Raw genomic sequence first — 16,665 nt, forward strand, 5'->3', positions numbered from 1 at the left:
TTGTACCTCCAAATTTGGAAGGAGAAATTCACAAATCATACATTGTATACCTGATCAGCTGCCATGTTGGATAGACCTAATTAATCCTCTTAGTCCATCAAATTGACTTGGTGGAAAATCAAAGTTATTCAATGCAATATATATTCTAGGGGGAGAATTATTTGTCAGAAGCTTGAGAGGGAAGACTATATTACATATATGAGACATTGGCATCTTCTCCCCAGTACTCACTATAACAAATTCAATGCCATTGTAGAGAAATTCACCTTGTATGGAGGTGTCGATACTTGTTACCTGATGTGTGCTACCTGGGTGCCACTTAGTGTCGTCACAACACGAACAACATCATTTATGGTGTTGGTCTGCCCAAATTCACCTCCCTTCTATCTCATCATTCTATTCCTAAAGAACATCGCCTACTGAACTCAGTAGGCATTACAGCATCTGGTTTGGAAAACAATAATGGGTGAAGAAGTATAGGCACTAGAACAAAAACAACATGAGAACTTGTTGATAGGCCCCATGATGCAAATAATGTTAGTGCGAAATGCGTTGGATTTTCTCAAGTTGAAGATAAAAATTTTCATGAAACCTTTGCTCCTATCACATGCTTTGCCACAACTCACCTAGTTTTTTCTTTTGCACTCCATAATTATGGATGAATCCATCAACTTGAACAAGGGATTGTATGACCTCAAACAAGCCTCTCGTTGTCTAAATTCATATCTTCTTCATTATAGAACTTTTAGGATATTACCAATGCTTCAATAAATTTGGTAAGAACATGATCAATACTTGTTCTCCTTATTTATGTAAATGATTTAATTCTTACAAGTAGCAGTCCACATCTTGTCAACAACTTAATTGCTAACTTAAGCAAACAGTGCCACGAAGCATCTTGGTCAACTTCACTATGTTCTACGAATCAAAGTGGGTATGTTGTAATTTTTTCTAAAATGGGAAATAAGGAATGGTGCATTAGTGAATTTCAAGGGCTAAGAAATGGGGTTGGGTGTTATTCAGCATATTGTTCTTGCTTCAGATTCTGAAAAAATGAGGAAGACGATCGTGTATATGATGTTATTGATTAAACCTAATGTTGATCATAATAGAAATGCTCGGTTGAGATCAAGATGGATTACATCATGTGATAAATACTACACAACTGTATGAGGGAAGTGGTATGTGTTGCTTTGGGGGAATGAAATAAGATTATAGATAAGTATGAACCAAATGGGTTGATTGCAAATATGTGGAAAAATGGTTATATTCGTAAAGTAAAATGAACACTATACGTGGCAGCATGGGTTGTTTATTGGCACTAGACATACTTGAGGTTGTGGGGATTTAATTGGCTAATAGATTCATTGTTACCATTCTGAATTGTTTTCACGTCTTTACTAAGTGTAAGGCATATAGCTACAAAATATGGAAATACCTAAGTAAGAAATTTGATATAGAAATCAAAAAAGGAAATTCAATGTAGGAATTAAGTATTGGTTGTTAGTTTGGATCCTTTCTATATGGAGGACTCAAACCCAATTTAAAAAGAAAAGAGGGGGAACGGTCACCTTTGTTTGAATGTGGGTCTTGAAAAAAAGCAATTTCTAAACATATTATGGACTATAGTTGAAAATTTTTAAAAGAAGTGAGCGAAAAAAGGGAGTCCACTGGTTTTGGGCATTGTAGAGCATTTGAGGGTTTCTTCTTCTTTTTTGTGAGTTCCTCTTGAGAGAAGGGAGAAAGAGGGGGAGAATCTTGTTGTCCATTCATTTGAAGCAACAAGAGAGATTTTATAGAGAGAAATTGAGTCTGAGAGAGAGAAATGTTCCATTTATTGTTTTGAGAATTTTTTATTATCATTTTTGTCCTTTTATTTGTGAAGTTTGAGGCAAGAAAAAATTTGATTTTGCTGTGGGAATATCGGCAGTCTTGATTAGGTGATATTATTCCACTTTCTCATCTTTATTTGCTTTATGAGTAAGCTTTGGTTGTTTGTTGATTGCCATATGCAATATTGGCAATATGGATGGTGTCTGTTACAGGTTCATTTGCTGCACATTGAGCTTCATGAATTAAGAGAAGACTAAGGAGTTCCTCGAGTTCAATTTGTTCAACTTTGGTATTCAAAGAAGTCCTCAAACTCCATACTCATGAGTTGGAAGTCCAGCAAGAATGTAAGACACGAGATCGTCATTCTCTACTGGTTTAGATGTCAATGCCAACTGATTTGCAATGCCTTTCACTTTGTGAAAATAGGTGGCAATGGAGTCTGTACCTTTTCTTATGGATTGAAGTTGAGCGTGAAGCCTTTGTATCCGGGAATGAGTAGGAATGTCAACGGATTGAATTCGGATCGGATACATCTTTAATCATATCCGCTTTTTTGGATATTCATATATTCGGATTCGGATTCGAATTCGGATTCGAATTCGAATAAAGCAAAGTCATATCCGAAATCCGTTTTTACAATCCGAATCCGATCCGAATCTGATTTTTATATTTATATCTGAATCCGAATCCAAATTTTGAACCGGATTTTGCCATTTTTCAAGTATTAGATAGAGGATATTTGTCTAAAAATGAATCTGATCCGAACCCGTATTCGAATCTGATATGATATTCATGTATATCCAAATCCGAATCCGATCGGATGTCATTTATTAAATCCGAATCCGATCCGATTTCTTAATCGGATATTAAATTTTTATCCATATCCGATTTTTTCGGATCGGATCGGTCAGATATCCGATTCAAATCGGTTATATTGACATCCCTAGGAATGAGAGTGGGCCGCATAAATGAGTCTCAAAGCACTCTATACTTCATGAGATCTCATCAATGTGTAGCTTTTGAGAAGGGGAATAAACTGAGATTCTCATAACAAGTAATTGTGGAAGTGTTGCACGCTTGTTGGTGCTGGAAGAACAGAGAAAGTGCGGACCACCGATTGTATTGAAGACATTTCAACATTGTTTTGAGTCGTCATGACTTCAAAAAATCGTAGAAAATCAACGGATGGTCGGATTGATATGAAATTTGGACTGTAGGTAGCTGGAGCACTGAGGAAGGGACGCTTCACAAATCAGATCAATCTGAACTCTACTCGAAAATCGCGCCCCTTGAAAATCGAACTCTACTCGAAAATCGCGCCGCTCGAAAATCGCGCCGCGGCCTTAGCAGCGGCACTTGCAAAATGCCGGCTTCTCTAAGATGAAAGGTTTAAAGAAACTGTAAATTCTTAAGGTATAGATATGAAATTTTTAGGCAAAAAGGTTTAACGTGGTTCGACTCCTTGTAGAGTCTACATCCACAACCAAAGGCAATACTCTCACAATCTCTCACCCATTACCGTGAGATTGAGAGGTTCTATTTATAGTGTTGTTATTGTTTACAAACTCTTTATCCACTAATTTTACATATGCAGATTTTGTAGGGATTGAGTTTCCCTTGTGTTGATCTCCTTTGATGGTGGCTCGATCCGTATCTCCTTGATCTTCTCGTATGATAGACATATCCATATCTCCTTGATCTTCTCGTGTGATAAGCATATCTTTAACAGTTCCTATTAGTTGCAAACATTCTTGTAAATAGTTTTAGACAATGAGATTGATATCCTGTGGGCTAATAAATCTAGGGGTCTCAGATATCCCAATCTCTATTGGTTTGTTGTTGTGGTTTTGATGTTCTTTGTAATTTTTTTATTTTTTCTTATTACTAAAGGTTGGGAACCGAGTCTCCCAGTAGAGATTCATCAAAAATTGATCCTTGCCATCTAATAATTTGAGTTTTTGCATGCATGTCGCTCTTTGTGTAAGTAATGTTGTGCTACACCTCTTTACTTATGTCTATGCTTAAGCAATACATAATCAAAAAAATAAAAGCACATGAAGTTATTGATATAATTGTCATTTGATTTATTGGTACACTTGATATTTTAGTTTTCTTTTTCATTTTTCTCATTATTTTGTAAATATTATACACTTCACAACTTTGAGCACGAAGCTTACACTTCAAGGCCTCAAGGACTTTCTCATCTCATGAGCAGCTCAATGCCCCGCCTCGCTTTGCCTCATGGCCCTTTCCAACATTAGAGGACCGTTCATGAGGCTCCATTAATTGATAGCTTGCAGAATTAGGACCCAAGATGATTTGAGGACCGCTTGGATTTAAGATCTACGTATTTGTGGTCTGCGACTTCAGAACCACGGTTTTTGCATTCACAGCAAATTGCAAAACCTTGAACATAAAATCCGTTGTTTGTTCAAACAATGGATTTCACAGTATCATGGATCTCAAATCTCTTCAAATTTCAAATCCGAGCTATCAAACACAGCCCAAAAAGAGAATGACAGATCGAGCGGGGTGTTGCAAATCTTTGCCTGATCAGGCCAGTTGATCTTCAATTTGCAACTGTTGGTGCAGTCGTTCCATATCCGATCCAAATCCAATTTAAGCATGTTCTAAACTGATCCAGATTAGATCGGGTTGGACCGTGCATGGTGCAGCCCCGTGATGACCCGCCGGTTTGACCTTTCACCGTTGGCCTCCCACCTTACGTTTTAAAAAGGGAGTCCCTGCGGAGAAGGAATCCGCTCGGTAGAGAGAGAGAGAGAGAGAGATTTGTGATGGCGGTTCGAACAGAGACTCTGTCGCCGGAGCGTCTGCTGGAGGAGTCGGCCGTCTCCCCTTCACCACCGACTGACCGCCGGTCAAGCTCCAGCGAGGAGCACTCGTGGCGTCTCAACCTCAACGACATCACCCTCCCCAGCAGCCCTCAAGGTCGATCTCCTAGCTTCCTGCACCATCGTCTCAGGAACCTCAGTGAGTTCTCTCCTTCCTTCATCATCTCTGCGTTTCGTAGTGCTTTCTTTTGCGTGAAGCGATATCTTTGACAAACTTTATGTTCCCGAGTTCCCTTCTTACTCTCAAAGCGTAAGTCCGATCTCCTTGGTCTTGATTTGTCTCGGTAGTTAAGTTGAATCTTCTTACTTTTCTCCACATGTGACCAGCTTGATCGTTATGGGCTTCAGAAATTGCGATGAACCAAATAAATCACAGTCAAGAGTACCTTTTAAAATAGCTAGGACGGAAAGATCACGGGGTTTTGACCTTTTAAAGGCAAATGTTTTCTTCTATTTTGGAAGGAGGAGACAATTTCTGCAAATATCTGAGTCGTTTTATACCCTCGTCCGAAGCTCCGGAAGGTTTCTCTGCAATTTTCCCGATGATGTGATGGCGCAAAGATTTGCCCACAATTAGTAATTCTTATAAACGTAGCTTCTGATGCAAGTATATATGCAAGTTGCCGGAAGCCATTACAGTCATCGGTTTCTGACTTCAGTAGGGTCGCACTACGCTTTCGATATTAAAATTATGAAAGCTGTGAGGTCGCTGATTCGCTTATGCTTTAAAACCTGAAGAGCTCACTTTCCCTATTATTTACTTCATAGACTTTTGTAAGGAGAGCAAAATTCAAATCTAAACTTTTAATTGGAGTTTGAGATGCCATTCAAGTGCTGCTTCTTTTCGTAGATGATTGAAATTTGAAAAATCTTACGTTGAAACATAATTGAGCAGATCATTTTCAAAACTGGGCGCTCCTAATTATGCAGTTAATTTCAAATTTTCATGACATAAAACTTTCTGGGAGACGGTGTTTACAAAAGCAGATTTGTGAATCAAATCGGCGACACTGCTGGTTTGGGCATGCAGATTCCGATAAGGCTAGTGCGTCAAACACCAAATCCGCCACGGAAAGGTTCAACTTGAAGATAGCATTAACTATTTTGATAACACAGTTTTCACCGCGATGGCCGCCCTGTCTCTTGTTTCCGGGGTCTACAGCTCTTTCTGGTTCGAGTGGTCTATTTTAATAAAACGAGATGAAAAAATTAAATTTGAAAAAAATAGAAAAGCTCGTAGATGACGCTTTTTGGTAGCTGTACCGACTGTAGTGCCTTTATCTTTTTTTTTCTCCTCAGAATACTTGTTTGATTAATTGATTCGAACCCCACCACTTTATTGACAATTCGGTTCATTTAGATACTAATTTTTCTGTTAGATGGCATATGCAATTACTCAATATGCGACCTATGTAAGGGCATATGCGACTTGGGTCGGCGTCGAATACGATGCCCCTGGTTATTATTCGAACCAACTCCATGCACGTCATATCCGTGTATCATTCACCGAAAGAGCTGTATACCAAAGGCGTAGTGGTTATGGGAAATTATGACGCACGGGACTGTTCCAGTGTCGTGCATGGCAAGCAATAAGCATGACACAAAAAGCTTGAGATTGCGTGCGCCATGCGTGGTCGCACGCCGTTGCAGGGAAGAACATTTTGATTTGATAAGTTGTTAAAGGGCAATGTTCTAGTCTTCTTCTTTTTTTTTTATAAGAAAATTTTTTAAGTATAAACTAAAGATATTTTAATCATTAATCATACCATCACACAAAAATACAATACAGCGCATATAACTAGGTCTGAAACAGCCCTCTTTACAAAGGTAGAGTGTACAAAAGTCCAAAAAATGACAAAATTACCCCCAACCAAATGGATAATCCCAAAAAAAAATAAAGGCATTCTGCCCCGTTCTGCTAACTTGGCACTACATGCATGGGGATGCAAAACAATTTAGGTGCAGGATGTTTGATGTTGCCTGCTAAGATAGAAATAACAAATTAATTGCTGAAAGTATTGTAAACCATTGATAAAACCATTTATTTTGAATCATTTTGCATCGGGCCGACTGGAACTTATATATATATATATATATATATAGGGAGAGAGACGGAGAGAGAGAGAGGGAGAGAGAGAGTTTTTCATTTGTAAGCTTTTATTTTGAACTGCGTTTCAAGAGCTGGATAGCTTCAACTTGCTCAATCTACTTTAAAACAAGTACCCAGGTTTCTTATTTATATGAAATATATTAATAATTAGTTCATAACTCTTGTGTTCTGAATCGATTCCAATTTGAAAGAAAAATAAAATATTCAGTGATAAAAATCTTTACAAGTGTTTCCTAGGACAAATTCAACATATTATTAGATACAAGGAAGAATGTATTCATGATCACTGATTCACTAACCAGTTGCAAACCGCAGGAACCAAATGAAAACGTCCAAGCTGTTAAGATTAGGCTGATGTGATGATATAAAAAAAATGGAATAAATATTTTTTTCTGTTTATAGTCAATAAACACTAAAACGTGAACCCAGCCCTTAAGGACGTAGCGGAACTGGTCAGGGCTGGAAGTCATGTTAACAATGCATCGATAGTTTGATTCCTATGAATGTTAGTCATTTGGACTGCAAATTGTGCTTGCGGCACCATGCAAGGATGTATGATGGAGGAAGGGAGGTGGCCTTTATAACCACCAGTAAACGTGGGCCCCTAAAGGAAAAATATCCAGGCTTTTTTGAGTTGTTTCCTTTACATGTTTACATGTTGAATGTGTTACACCTGAAGGAAATCAATTTCAAGTTCCTAAACTCAAACTTCAATTATGGTTTAATAAAGTAGAGGAAGAGGTATCACATCATTTTCAAAGTCACTTAAATAAACGGCGTTAGGTATTCAAGATATGGTAGGAGCCAGATTGCCTAAAAAGTCGCAAAGAATATGCTTCAGGTAAAGGAGAATACAAGTAAAGAGCAAGAGAAGCGAAGATCTCGAACGCAAAAGAGGCACCCCAGATCTTTCTTCTTTTTCAGACTTTCTTATTTGAGAGCAGATCCATTACTTCGGTGGTGTGAAAGTGTATCCAGTAGTGCCTTCTCCGTGATGAAAAAGCCAAAAAGAGTGCGCCCATAATGGCTGCCTTTAGTAAGTGGGAGAATTCACTTGTTCCGGACAAGGAGAATTTGACATTGCAATACAAGTGTGTCAAAAAATAATTTGCAGATAACCACCGAAATTTTTACAGATTATAGCCCTAAGCATTCAACCTTCAAGGTTTTGCAAATAACCAGCAGTTTTAAAGGCTAATTTCTCAAAACATGCTACATGCCTAGCTGATGTGCTTTAGTAAGTGTCAATTGGATACAACTGTATTAGCTTCTATCATGCAAATTAAGCACTATGATTTATCGTTCCATTCTTCTGATGGAGTAATTGATTTCAGATTGCATATTACTACAGGTAAACAAAATAAGGTTGCAGAGTATTATAAGAAGCAGGAGAAGCTTCTTGAAGGGTTCACTGAGATGGAAACGATTCACGAGATGGGTGCTGCACCAGGATTGACTGAGGTGGGTTTGTTCTACATTCTACTTCATGTTTTAGTATTAGGGATGTCAATATATCCGATTTGAATCAGATATCCGACTAAACCAATTTAAAAAAATTAGATATAGAATAAATATCCGATAAAAAAATCAGAACTGCTTTGAATGTAAGAATTGACATCTGATTGGATTCAGATTCGAATATACATAAGTACAATCAGATTTGGATACAGATTCAGATCAGATTTATTTTTAGACAAATATTTATATAATGCTCTTACCTTTTGGAAATTGGTAAAATTCTATTCAAAATTCGCATTTGGATATAACTTTCTTTATTCATATTTGAATCCAAATTTGGAACTTAACATGTGAATAACCAGAAAACTGGATATGGTTAACGGTATATCCATTCCTAATCCCGTCTGTTGACATTCCCATCCAGTATATATCTGACTTTCTTTCTACTTGCCGCTCAAGTCAGGGTTTTCTAACATCATCTAGGAAAAAGTTCCAAGCAAACAGAATTAGGGATGTATACGAACTGGGCATGCTCGACTACAAATTTCATTTCAAGGTCATTAGTTGGACCTAATAAAGTAAGCCTGATCTATTGATTACTATCAGATGACGATCCAATATCCAAATGCTTCACATATATATATATATATATAGTACCAATAATTTTAAAGGGTAGTAGAGTCCAAATTTAAGTCCAAACCGAAATATGATTAAATATACTTGGTCACAGGCTGGATCCAATTTGAACCCCAACCACTTATGTCTCTAAGCATAATCCGATACGTACCATAACTTATCCAATATGACTAATTTTAACTTGTACTAGTGAACTTTGACTTACACTACTCAGGAAGGATGTGAATTTAGATCCAAGGTGGACCTAAAGGATTTGGCCCATTAGCTTGGCCCAGTGGCTGGAGGCCCAATTGCTAGGTTGAGTCGCATGGGCACCAACGACCTCCTGTGTATGAAAGCTACCACAGACCTGGAGCCCAAGTGTGGGGGGTGGGGCTGAAGGGGTCTCACTTGGGTAGTTGGACTCTCCTCTAGAAACTGTTTATATTCCATATGTACAAAAACTTATGAACTAGAGTGTATAATGACCAGAATATCTTTAGTAAGTAAAAAAGTCAAGTCCATAAAAGACGTTTCTTTTTGAAAAGCTCTCAAAATAACTCAACTCTTCCTTTTTTTTTCTTCTGTTGTGTGCACCTCCCTGGTGCACCCAATTCACTCCTCTACCCCTCACCCAAATCAAAATGCAAAATAGTGACTCACTTATGAGGTATGACCATTAAACTCTTTCAAAAATCTTAAATACAGGAACTAATTTTAAGCTATTTCCAAACTTCGAGACTGCCTTTTGTGCGCCCTCTTTTAGCATGAAAAAGTATTCTCACAAAATATAGTTCGTTCTATTATGAGGTTGTTTGAACTTTGAAGTTTGAACTCTTGAAGAATTTCAGTGTTGCTTCTTGTATGTGCATGTGACTACGGTTGTACGTAGGACGAGCTGAGAGAGTTAGCAAGAAGTGAAAGGCTCGCCATCCATGCCTCCAATGTGGCCAACGTCGTCCTCTTCATCGCAAAGGTTTACGCCTCTGTGGAGAGCAAATCGCTGGCAGTCATTGCTTCCACTCTTGATTCGCTCCTGGACCTGCTCTCAGGCTTCATACTCTGGTTCACAGCACACTCTATGAAGAAGCCAAATCAGTACAGTTATCCCATAGGGAAGGGAAGAATGCAACCAGTTGTAAGTCTCTCTTCTCTCTGTGCTCTCTGCACTTACTCTAATTTCTAACCAACTTTATTTTCATAATTCGTGACTGAATTCAAGTTTGTGACCTAAAATTCATTGAACTGAGTGAAACTTTCAGGGGATTGTGGTGTTTGCTTCGATAATGGCTACTTTGGGTTTCCAAATATTGCTGGAGTCCGCTAGAGAACTGATCACCCAGGTATCTTCTAGTATCACCATGCGTCTCTTTTTCATTTCCATGTTTTTTCCTGTTTTAGTTTGAGATATTAGTTACTTTATTATGGATGAAGAAGCATTCAGGCTTCAGTGAAATTATAGTCTACATGATTGATCAGTATAGAGAGGGACACTTTACCTGCCGACAAGAAATCTATCCACCCAACCACTTGGCCATAGGGTTTTCCATAATTAATTAGGGTTTCAAGTTGCAGGGAAAGGACAATTCAGTGATAGCAAGATGAGTCTCCGACTCAAATGCAATATTTGTGATGCAACCCTTTGTCAGGGGTAAAATAGTCATTTCTTTTGTACTTTATTCTTCTACTTAAACTTAAGATGCGTCTTATGTTTAATGTCTTCTTTGATCTCTAGAGTTTCAACTGAAATCAAATATGATCCATATTCATCTGAATCCAAACCCATACACAAGGGCAAACCAATCATTTTATTTTAAACATTACTTTTCTGCACATGTTGTCATGCATACCTAAGTTTATCATATTTTAGATCTTTAGAGCTTTAAATCAATTCATCTACGCCTTAGATCCATGTTCTACCTTCGCCTGGATCTGAATCTCTGATCTGGATCTCTGCTCCAAATATGCTATCTTCAAACAACGAACAACTCATTCTCCAACTGACGGAATCGATTTTTATTGAGAATCGAGCAATAAATATAAAAGATATTGCTGCCATATAAGTTGGAGACATGAAATTTTACTAAGTTTGATTGTTATAATATGGTTTAATAAAGTGCAGGGCTCTCCAAGGTTAAAAAAGCTTAGCGATATGTTAAAAGTTGAACAGAAGTGTCCCCCTTGCCCATTATAAATACCTCTTTGAGGCGAAGGTTTTTTGACACACAAATTCGAAGGTAAACCTGTACAAAGTTGGGGAATTCCTAACACGTACTTTAAAAGTTATACCTGGGTGGAAAAAAAAAAGACCTTTCGCCAAAATTTAATTTATTTTTGTAATTCAACAGAAAAATAATTTAAAGTGAAAATTTAAATCGACTATGTAAACAAGAAAAAATTTCGAATGGATTAAGTAGAAAATTTTAATATTGCACGAGATTTTAGGTTTTAATCTCCACATCCTTATACCTTTTTGGCTATTTGAAAAAAGTTGACCAAGACGCCAAATAGGCATAAATGGTTTTTGCTCATAAGATTTTCTTAATTCTTCCACATTTTGAAAATATATTACTGTGTAAAAAATAATTTATGATCCAGAAACTAGAAATTAGTTTTTGCTGAAAAGTTTAAGGGGGCATTTTGTCGGCATCCAAAAAACCCCAGTTTTATGAAAACTTAGTTTTGTAAAAACCAAGACTTTTACTGAATTTGTAAGAATGATCTTTTGTGTTCCAATGACAAACCCAATCCACTATTATTTTTTTTTTTTGTGAATAATGGGTGTCAAGTGATTCATTCCCCTTTTAAAAAGCTAAGTTTTTGGCGAAACGCAATTTCCATGTCACCCAAACATACCTGATTTTTTCTTTCAAAATCTGATTTTTTGGCTGTCATTGAAAGGCCCCCTAAAGTGCATCTTCTCCCTGTACAGTTGCGAGCTTGAATTTGCCTTGTTATCGTCAAACGTTAAGTTACAAGGACATTGCTTGTTCAAAGAAATCTCATCAATATCATCTGAAACTCAAGCGGAGGACAAAAATTTCAGATAACGTGTTTATGGTTTTCAGTCAAGATGCATGTCATCAATTGTGTACACTCACCTAGACATTACCACAATATCCTGAGCTCCTTTTCCAAAAGATATTGAGAGTTTTCAGCCTGTCTGGTAAGGTAAACAGAATAATGTATAACTGTTTGATGAATATGTCTCAAAATTTTGAGCGTATTTATTGAACACCTTGAAAAGTGTTAGGTGAATCTGCCTGAACTTTTAAAACAGAACTTTTAAAACAGATTCATGTAATAGGTTTAGTTGCTAAATATTCTAAGAGGCAGTTTGACATTAGAAATAACACCTGGTTATTTCACAACTCTATCTTAAAATTAGGGTAAAATAATGAGACACTTGCTAGGACATTTTAAGAATCTATTCCAAATTTAAGGTAAATTCATAAAGCATTCACACCTAAGCCTCGGCAATGGGCACGGGTACCTAACATGTACCCGGCCCAGGGCTCAGGCCCAAAAAGGCTAGCCTGGGTCGGGCCGATGGGGCTCGATTCAGCCCAATTATTTTTTTAATTTTTTATTATTTTTATTTAATAACAACATATATTCAATTATTAAAAATATATTGTATATTTAAAAAATATATATTTTTTAATTTAATCGGACCAAGCGTGAGCTTGGGTTTTGGGGGTCGGGCCGACCCGACCCGACCGACTCTTTTCAGGCTGGGCCTAGCCGATGCCCACGTCTACTCACACCTTATTCCTAATGCCAAATGGTCGGTAAGAGTTCGTTCATGCGAAGAATTTTCAGTACATACAATGAGTGTTGGGAAGTTTCTCACAAGTGTAGTCTTTGTGTAATCGGAAAACAGAATGGTGTACTTAGTTGTAAACTAAACAGGGTTGCCTAAGCATTCAGCTGATCCTAATTGCGAGTTTGATACTCTTATGTGTATGGTGCACACTTGGAAAACCGCAATGCTAATGCAATTATTCTTTGCCCACAACTCTGCTCTGGTTTACTTAGTATTAAGTGCAGTACCTTGTCTTCTTCTCCTGTTGATGAGCTAATTAAGCTTAATGGGTTGTTAAATTTGCAGTCACATTCGGTATTCGACAGAGAAAAAGAGAAATGGTTGATCGGCATAATGGTGTCAGTAACTCTGGTAAAGTTTGCTCTAATGATCTACTGCCAAAGATTCCAGAACGAGATCGTCAGGGCTTATGCTCAAGATCATTTCTTCGATGTCGTCACCAACTCAACTGGTCTGGTCGCTGCAGTCCTGGCCGCCAGATTTTATTGGTGGATTGATCCTACTGGAGCCATATTGGTAATCCTTCTACAAGCTCTCTCTCTTTCTATTTTAAAATAGTACAGTTGCGAATATCATAGGGCCTGAGAAAATCAAATGCGCCCGTCGATTCCTAAGTGAAAGGTAAGATGCAAAATTTACCAGAGTTCTTCTGTTTTCTTTTGTTTTTGAGAAGATTGCTCTGTATACAATTAGCACTTGGGCAAGAACAGTGCTGGAGAATGTCTGGTCACTGGTCGGGAAGACGGCGCCGCCAGAGTTCTTGCAGACACTTACCTACCTTATATGGAATCACCATCCAGAGGTTAAGCACATCGACACTGTGAGGGCATACACATTTGGCTCGCAGTACTTTGTAGAAGTTGACATTGTCCTGCCAAGTGACATGCTCTTAAGCGAAGCGCATGACATAGGAGAAGATCTACAAGAGAAGATTGAACAGCTTCCTCAGGTGGAGAGGGCATTCGTGCATTTAGATTATGAGTGCAGCCACAGGCCTGAACACACTAAGAAGGCGTGACCTTAACTCTGATCTTTTTACTATAGAAATCTGATCATTTGGATGCGTTTTTTTTTTTTTTGGTTGTTGATGAACTTGCTTTGGCTGGATCTTGCCACCAAGTATTGTTTCCTTTGCCCGTGCTTGATCAGAGAATCTAAAGTATTGAACTAAGAACATTGCCAGTTTGAAATATTGAAGGATCTTACTTAGATATGCACTTGGAACACGAAAGAGGGTCCTAATAAGGCCATTATGCCACCATGAACTTGGCTGCAGATGAGCCAACTGAGCTCATGAGCTTTATTTAGTCAAACGGCAAGCCTGAGCTAAACAATCTCTGTTCAAACTGACCCAAATGCTACAAAAGCTAACAAATCACGACATTCCAAGTTATGAGAATAAAGTTCAATAGTTGTAAGATTCACAGTATAGTTGAAATAGGCTAGTTTTTCCTGGAATTAGATGCCTCATGTTGGGAACTTTCCAAGAAAGAAGTACAGGAAGAAAGTTCTCAGAGATAATAGCGGCAATTTGCCACGGAGATGAAGTAAGAATTTTTCAAACGTGTCGAGTATCACAATCAGAGAAAATAGCCGCCATGTGCCACAAATTCGAAGTCTTTTAACATTATTGGAGAGTAGCAGCAATTGCATATAAAGCCGGAGCTCTTCATAACTCATACACATACCAAATGCCAGTCTTGGTTGTTATGTTCTCAAATAAACACAGCCATTCTCAAACCATTGCTGGAGAGCTGTGGCAAAAAGAGATATTGAAAGGAAAAGACGCTAAAACAAACAACGTAACAGAGGACACTATGAGAGGGAAAGGGACAGAGAAGGCCATCATCTCTGCTTCCTTATTTGGGGTGTGGGGGCTTGTAGGCAATGAAACTGATGCACTGCACTTGGCGGACGTTGTCGAAGCCAATGATCCGGATGAAGCAGTTGGGGTACTCCTTCTTGCACTCAGCCAGTTCCCTCAACACTTGGGCGGAGTCGTTGCAACCGAACATGGGCAACTTCCACATGACCCAGTAGCGGCCATCGTAGTACCCGGGCAAGCTGCCGTGCTCACGGTAGACGCTGCCAATCTGCAACCAAGGCATCCGCAAGATGGTAAGAAGTCCGACCCATATACCTTTATATAAAGGAACCGGGAACTGTCCCAGATTAAGTCGCCCATGAGCCCCATATGCAATATTGCATAATGGGGATAGGGCTACAAAGCGGGTAAAGTGTTCCTAAGCCCAGTTCAGAGGTTAGAACCTATGTAACTCAAACGCAGCCCAGCTCGATCCCATAAACCACAATGAAACACGGATATTTATGGGCAGTGGGTAGCGTTTGAATGTGTTTCAAACGCAGCCTTGAAATCTAAGTGACTTGTGCTTCCTGTTCTCACCTAATATCTCTCTTAAGAGCAGTACTGAAAGGTCATTGAGGGGTTTGACACAACAGTTAGGTCTGTGCGTAGTAGGTGATTAGTTTTTGTTTTGAATTTTTAAAATGTCAATTTTCTGTGCTATAAAAAAAGAACTATTAATGTGCAAGGTAAAGCAGGCTGAAAATGCTACTTTAAAACACTAAAAACAGGTCTTATACTTTAAGAGAAAGAATGGTTGGTTAAAAAATTCAACTCTCTTCTAAGGATTATGATATAATGACATACTCTGCTGCTCATTTAGAGAGCAGCATATAAAATTACAAAGTTCTAAAAGCGAGTTCTTTGCCGTTATTCAACAGACCCAGCTCCAGTAGAATCAGATCTGGATCTGGAAACATTTGAATCTGGTTGTGAATCTGTGGAGAGAGAGAGAGAGAGAGAGAGAGAGAGAGAGAGAGACCTTGTCGAACTCGAGGCAGGGAATCCACTTCATCCTGAGCAAGTAGTCAACCTCCTTGGCCAATTGCTCGTCGCTGAGTGGGGGAAGGTAAGAGAGGGTCTCGAACTTGATGTTGTTGTAGGGATTCCATACCTGCACAGACACAAAGAAACAACGCAAAAGCACACAGAGCAGCAGTCGCTCATCCACATCAATCCACCAACAAATTCAACTCAAAACTACCACATTTACTGGACCTAGAAACATGACTACAGTTTTACCTTCATGCACTGGGCGCGGCCACCGTTGCTGGGGACGGCGGACAGGTCGTTGGCGGGCTTCTTGGTGCCGGGGAAAGCGGCAGTCGACTTGAGCCCGTTGAAGGGGGCGACTGAGTTGGCCGGAGCCGGGGCGGCCCTGTTGATGACCGCGGTGGCAGCGGAGGAGATCATCATGGAGGAAGCCATTTTTTTCTCTGCCTGGCCCCTTACGGTTCCTCTGCTTGAGAACTGCAGCTGGCTGTGCTGAGGAGACCTCCCCCTCCAGCTGCACCCTATATATAACTCGCTCCGCCCCTCCTCCGCTCTTGCCGCGGATCCGACGGCCCTTGTTCGGTCCTCCAAATCTTGGCTCCCCGTCGGCCGTTGGATCCAAGGCTGGTGACATTTCTTCACCACGGCCACACACTGGGAGAGGCTATCGGATGCTATCCTTATCGTTTAAACTCAATGTCGGAGCGACACGCGTCAATAGCTCATGCATCTTATCTCGTAGTTTGGGCATGAGAGGTGGTCGGCCTCTTGCCTTCTTCACGTCAAAGTTTCCATGCTTTAATCCTTCCTCTCTGTAATTTTGCAAGCTTAGGACCACCTTCTTTTCCCTCCTTTTAACTCCAGTCTTCACGTCATTCATAGCTCATGAGACCAAGACTGTTGGTTGGCACTTGGAATATTTCATGGTGTGAATGATGATGCTTGTTACCGTTTCATCAATATTGTCTGCGTTAAAATGTCGACGTACCGATATTTTGTCTTTATATTCAAGTGTAAGTTTTGTTTATTCCCCCGTGTTGTTAAGGGCTGGAAAAATTTGAAAGTTTCATGATATATTCATAGCCGTTAGGCTGCGGTGGTTTCAAATGTTTCT

General features: G+C 39.1%; 2 protein-coding genes across 2 annotated transcripts; one reads left to right on the forward strand and one right to left on the reverse strand.

Moving 5' to 3' along the window:
• The first annotated feature begins 4,597 nt into the window (after positions 1 to 4,597).
• On the forward strand, positions 4,598 to 13,905 carry LOC116257559 (metal tolerance protein 10-like). The gene is made up of 6 exons (XM_031634428.2): positions 4,598 to 4,824; positions 8,147 to 8,256; positions 9,761 to 10,006; positions 10,131 to 10,211; positions 12,980 to 13,210; positions 13,368 to 13,905. The coding sequence occupies exons 1-6, from the start codon at positions 4,629 to 4,631 to the stop codon at positions 13,710 to 13,712; spliced, it is 1,209 nt and encodes a 402-aa protein (XP_031490288.1). The 5' UTR covers positions 4,598 to 4,628; the 3' UTR covers positions 13,713 to 13,905.
• Positions 13,906 to 14,295: 390 nt separating this feature from the next.
• On the reverse strand, positions 14,296 to 16,056 carry LOC116257560 (ribulose bisphosphate carboxylase small subunit, chloroplastic 3-like). The gene is made up of 3 exons (XM_031634429.2): positions 15,801 to 16,056; positions 15,541 to 15,672; positions 14,296 to 14,787 (listed from the first exon to the last, which is right to left on the reverse strand). Exons 1-3 carry the CDS (start codon positions 15,984 to 15,986, stop codon positions 14,554 to 14,556), a joined length of 552 nt encoding a protein of 183 aa, XP_031490289.1. The 5' UTR covers positions 15,987 to 16,056; the 3' UTR covers positions 14,296 to 14,553.
• Positions 16,057 to 16,665: the final 609 nt, after the last annotated feature.

Source organism: Nymphaea colorata, chromosome 7 (genome assembly GCF_008831285.2).
Source record: "Nymphaea colorata isolate Beijing-Zhang1983 chromosome 7, ASM883128v2, whole genome shotgun sequence".
In the NCBI taxonomy this organism is placed as follows: Eukaryota; Viridiplantae; Streptophyta; class Magnoliopsida; order Nymphaeales; family Nymphaeaceae; genus Nymphaea; species Nymphaea colorata.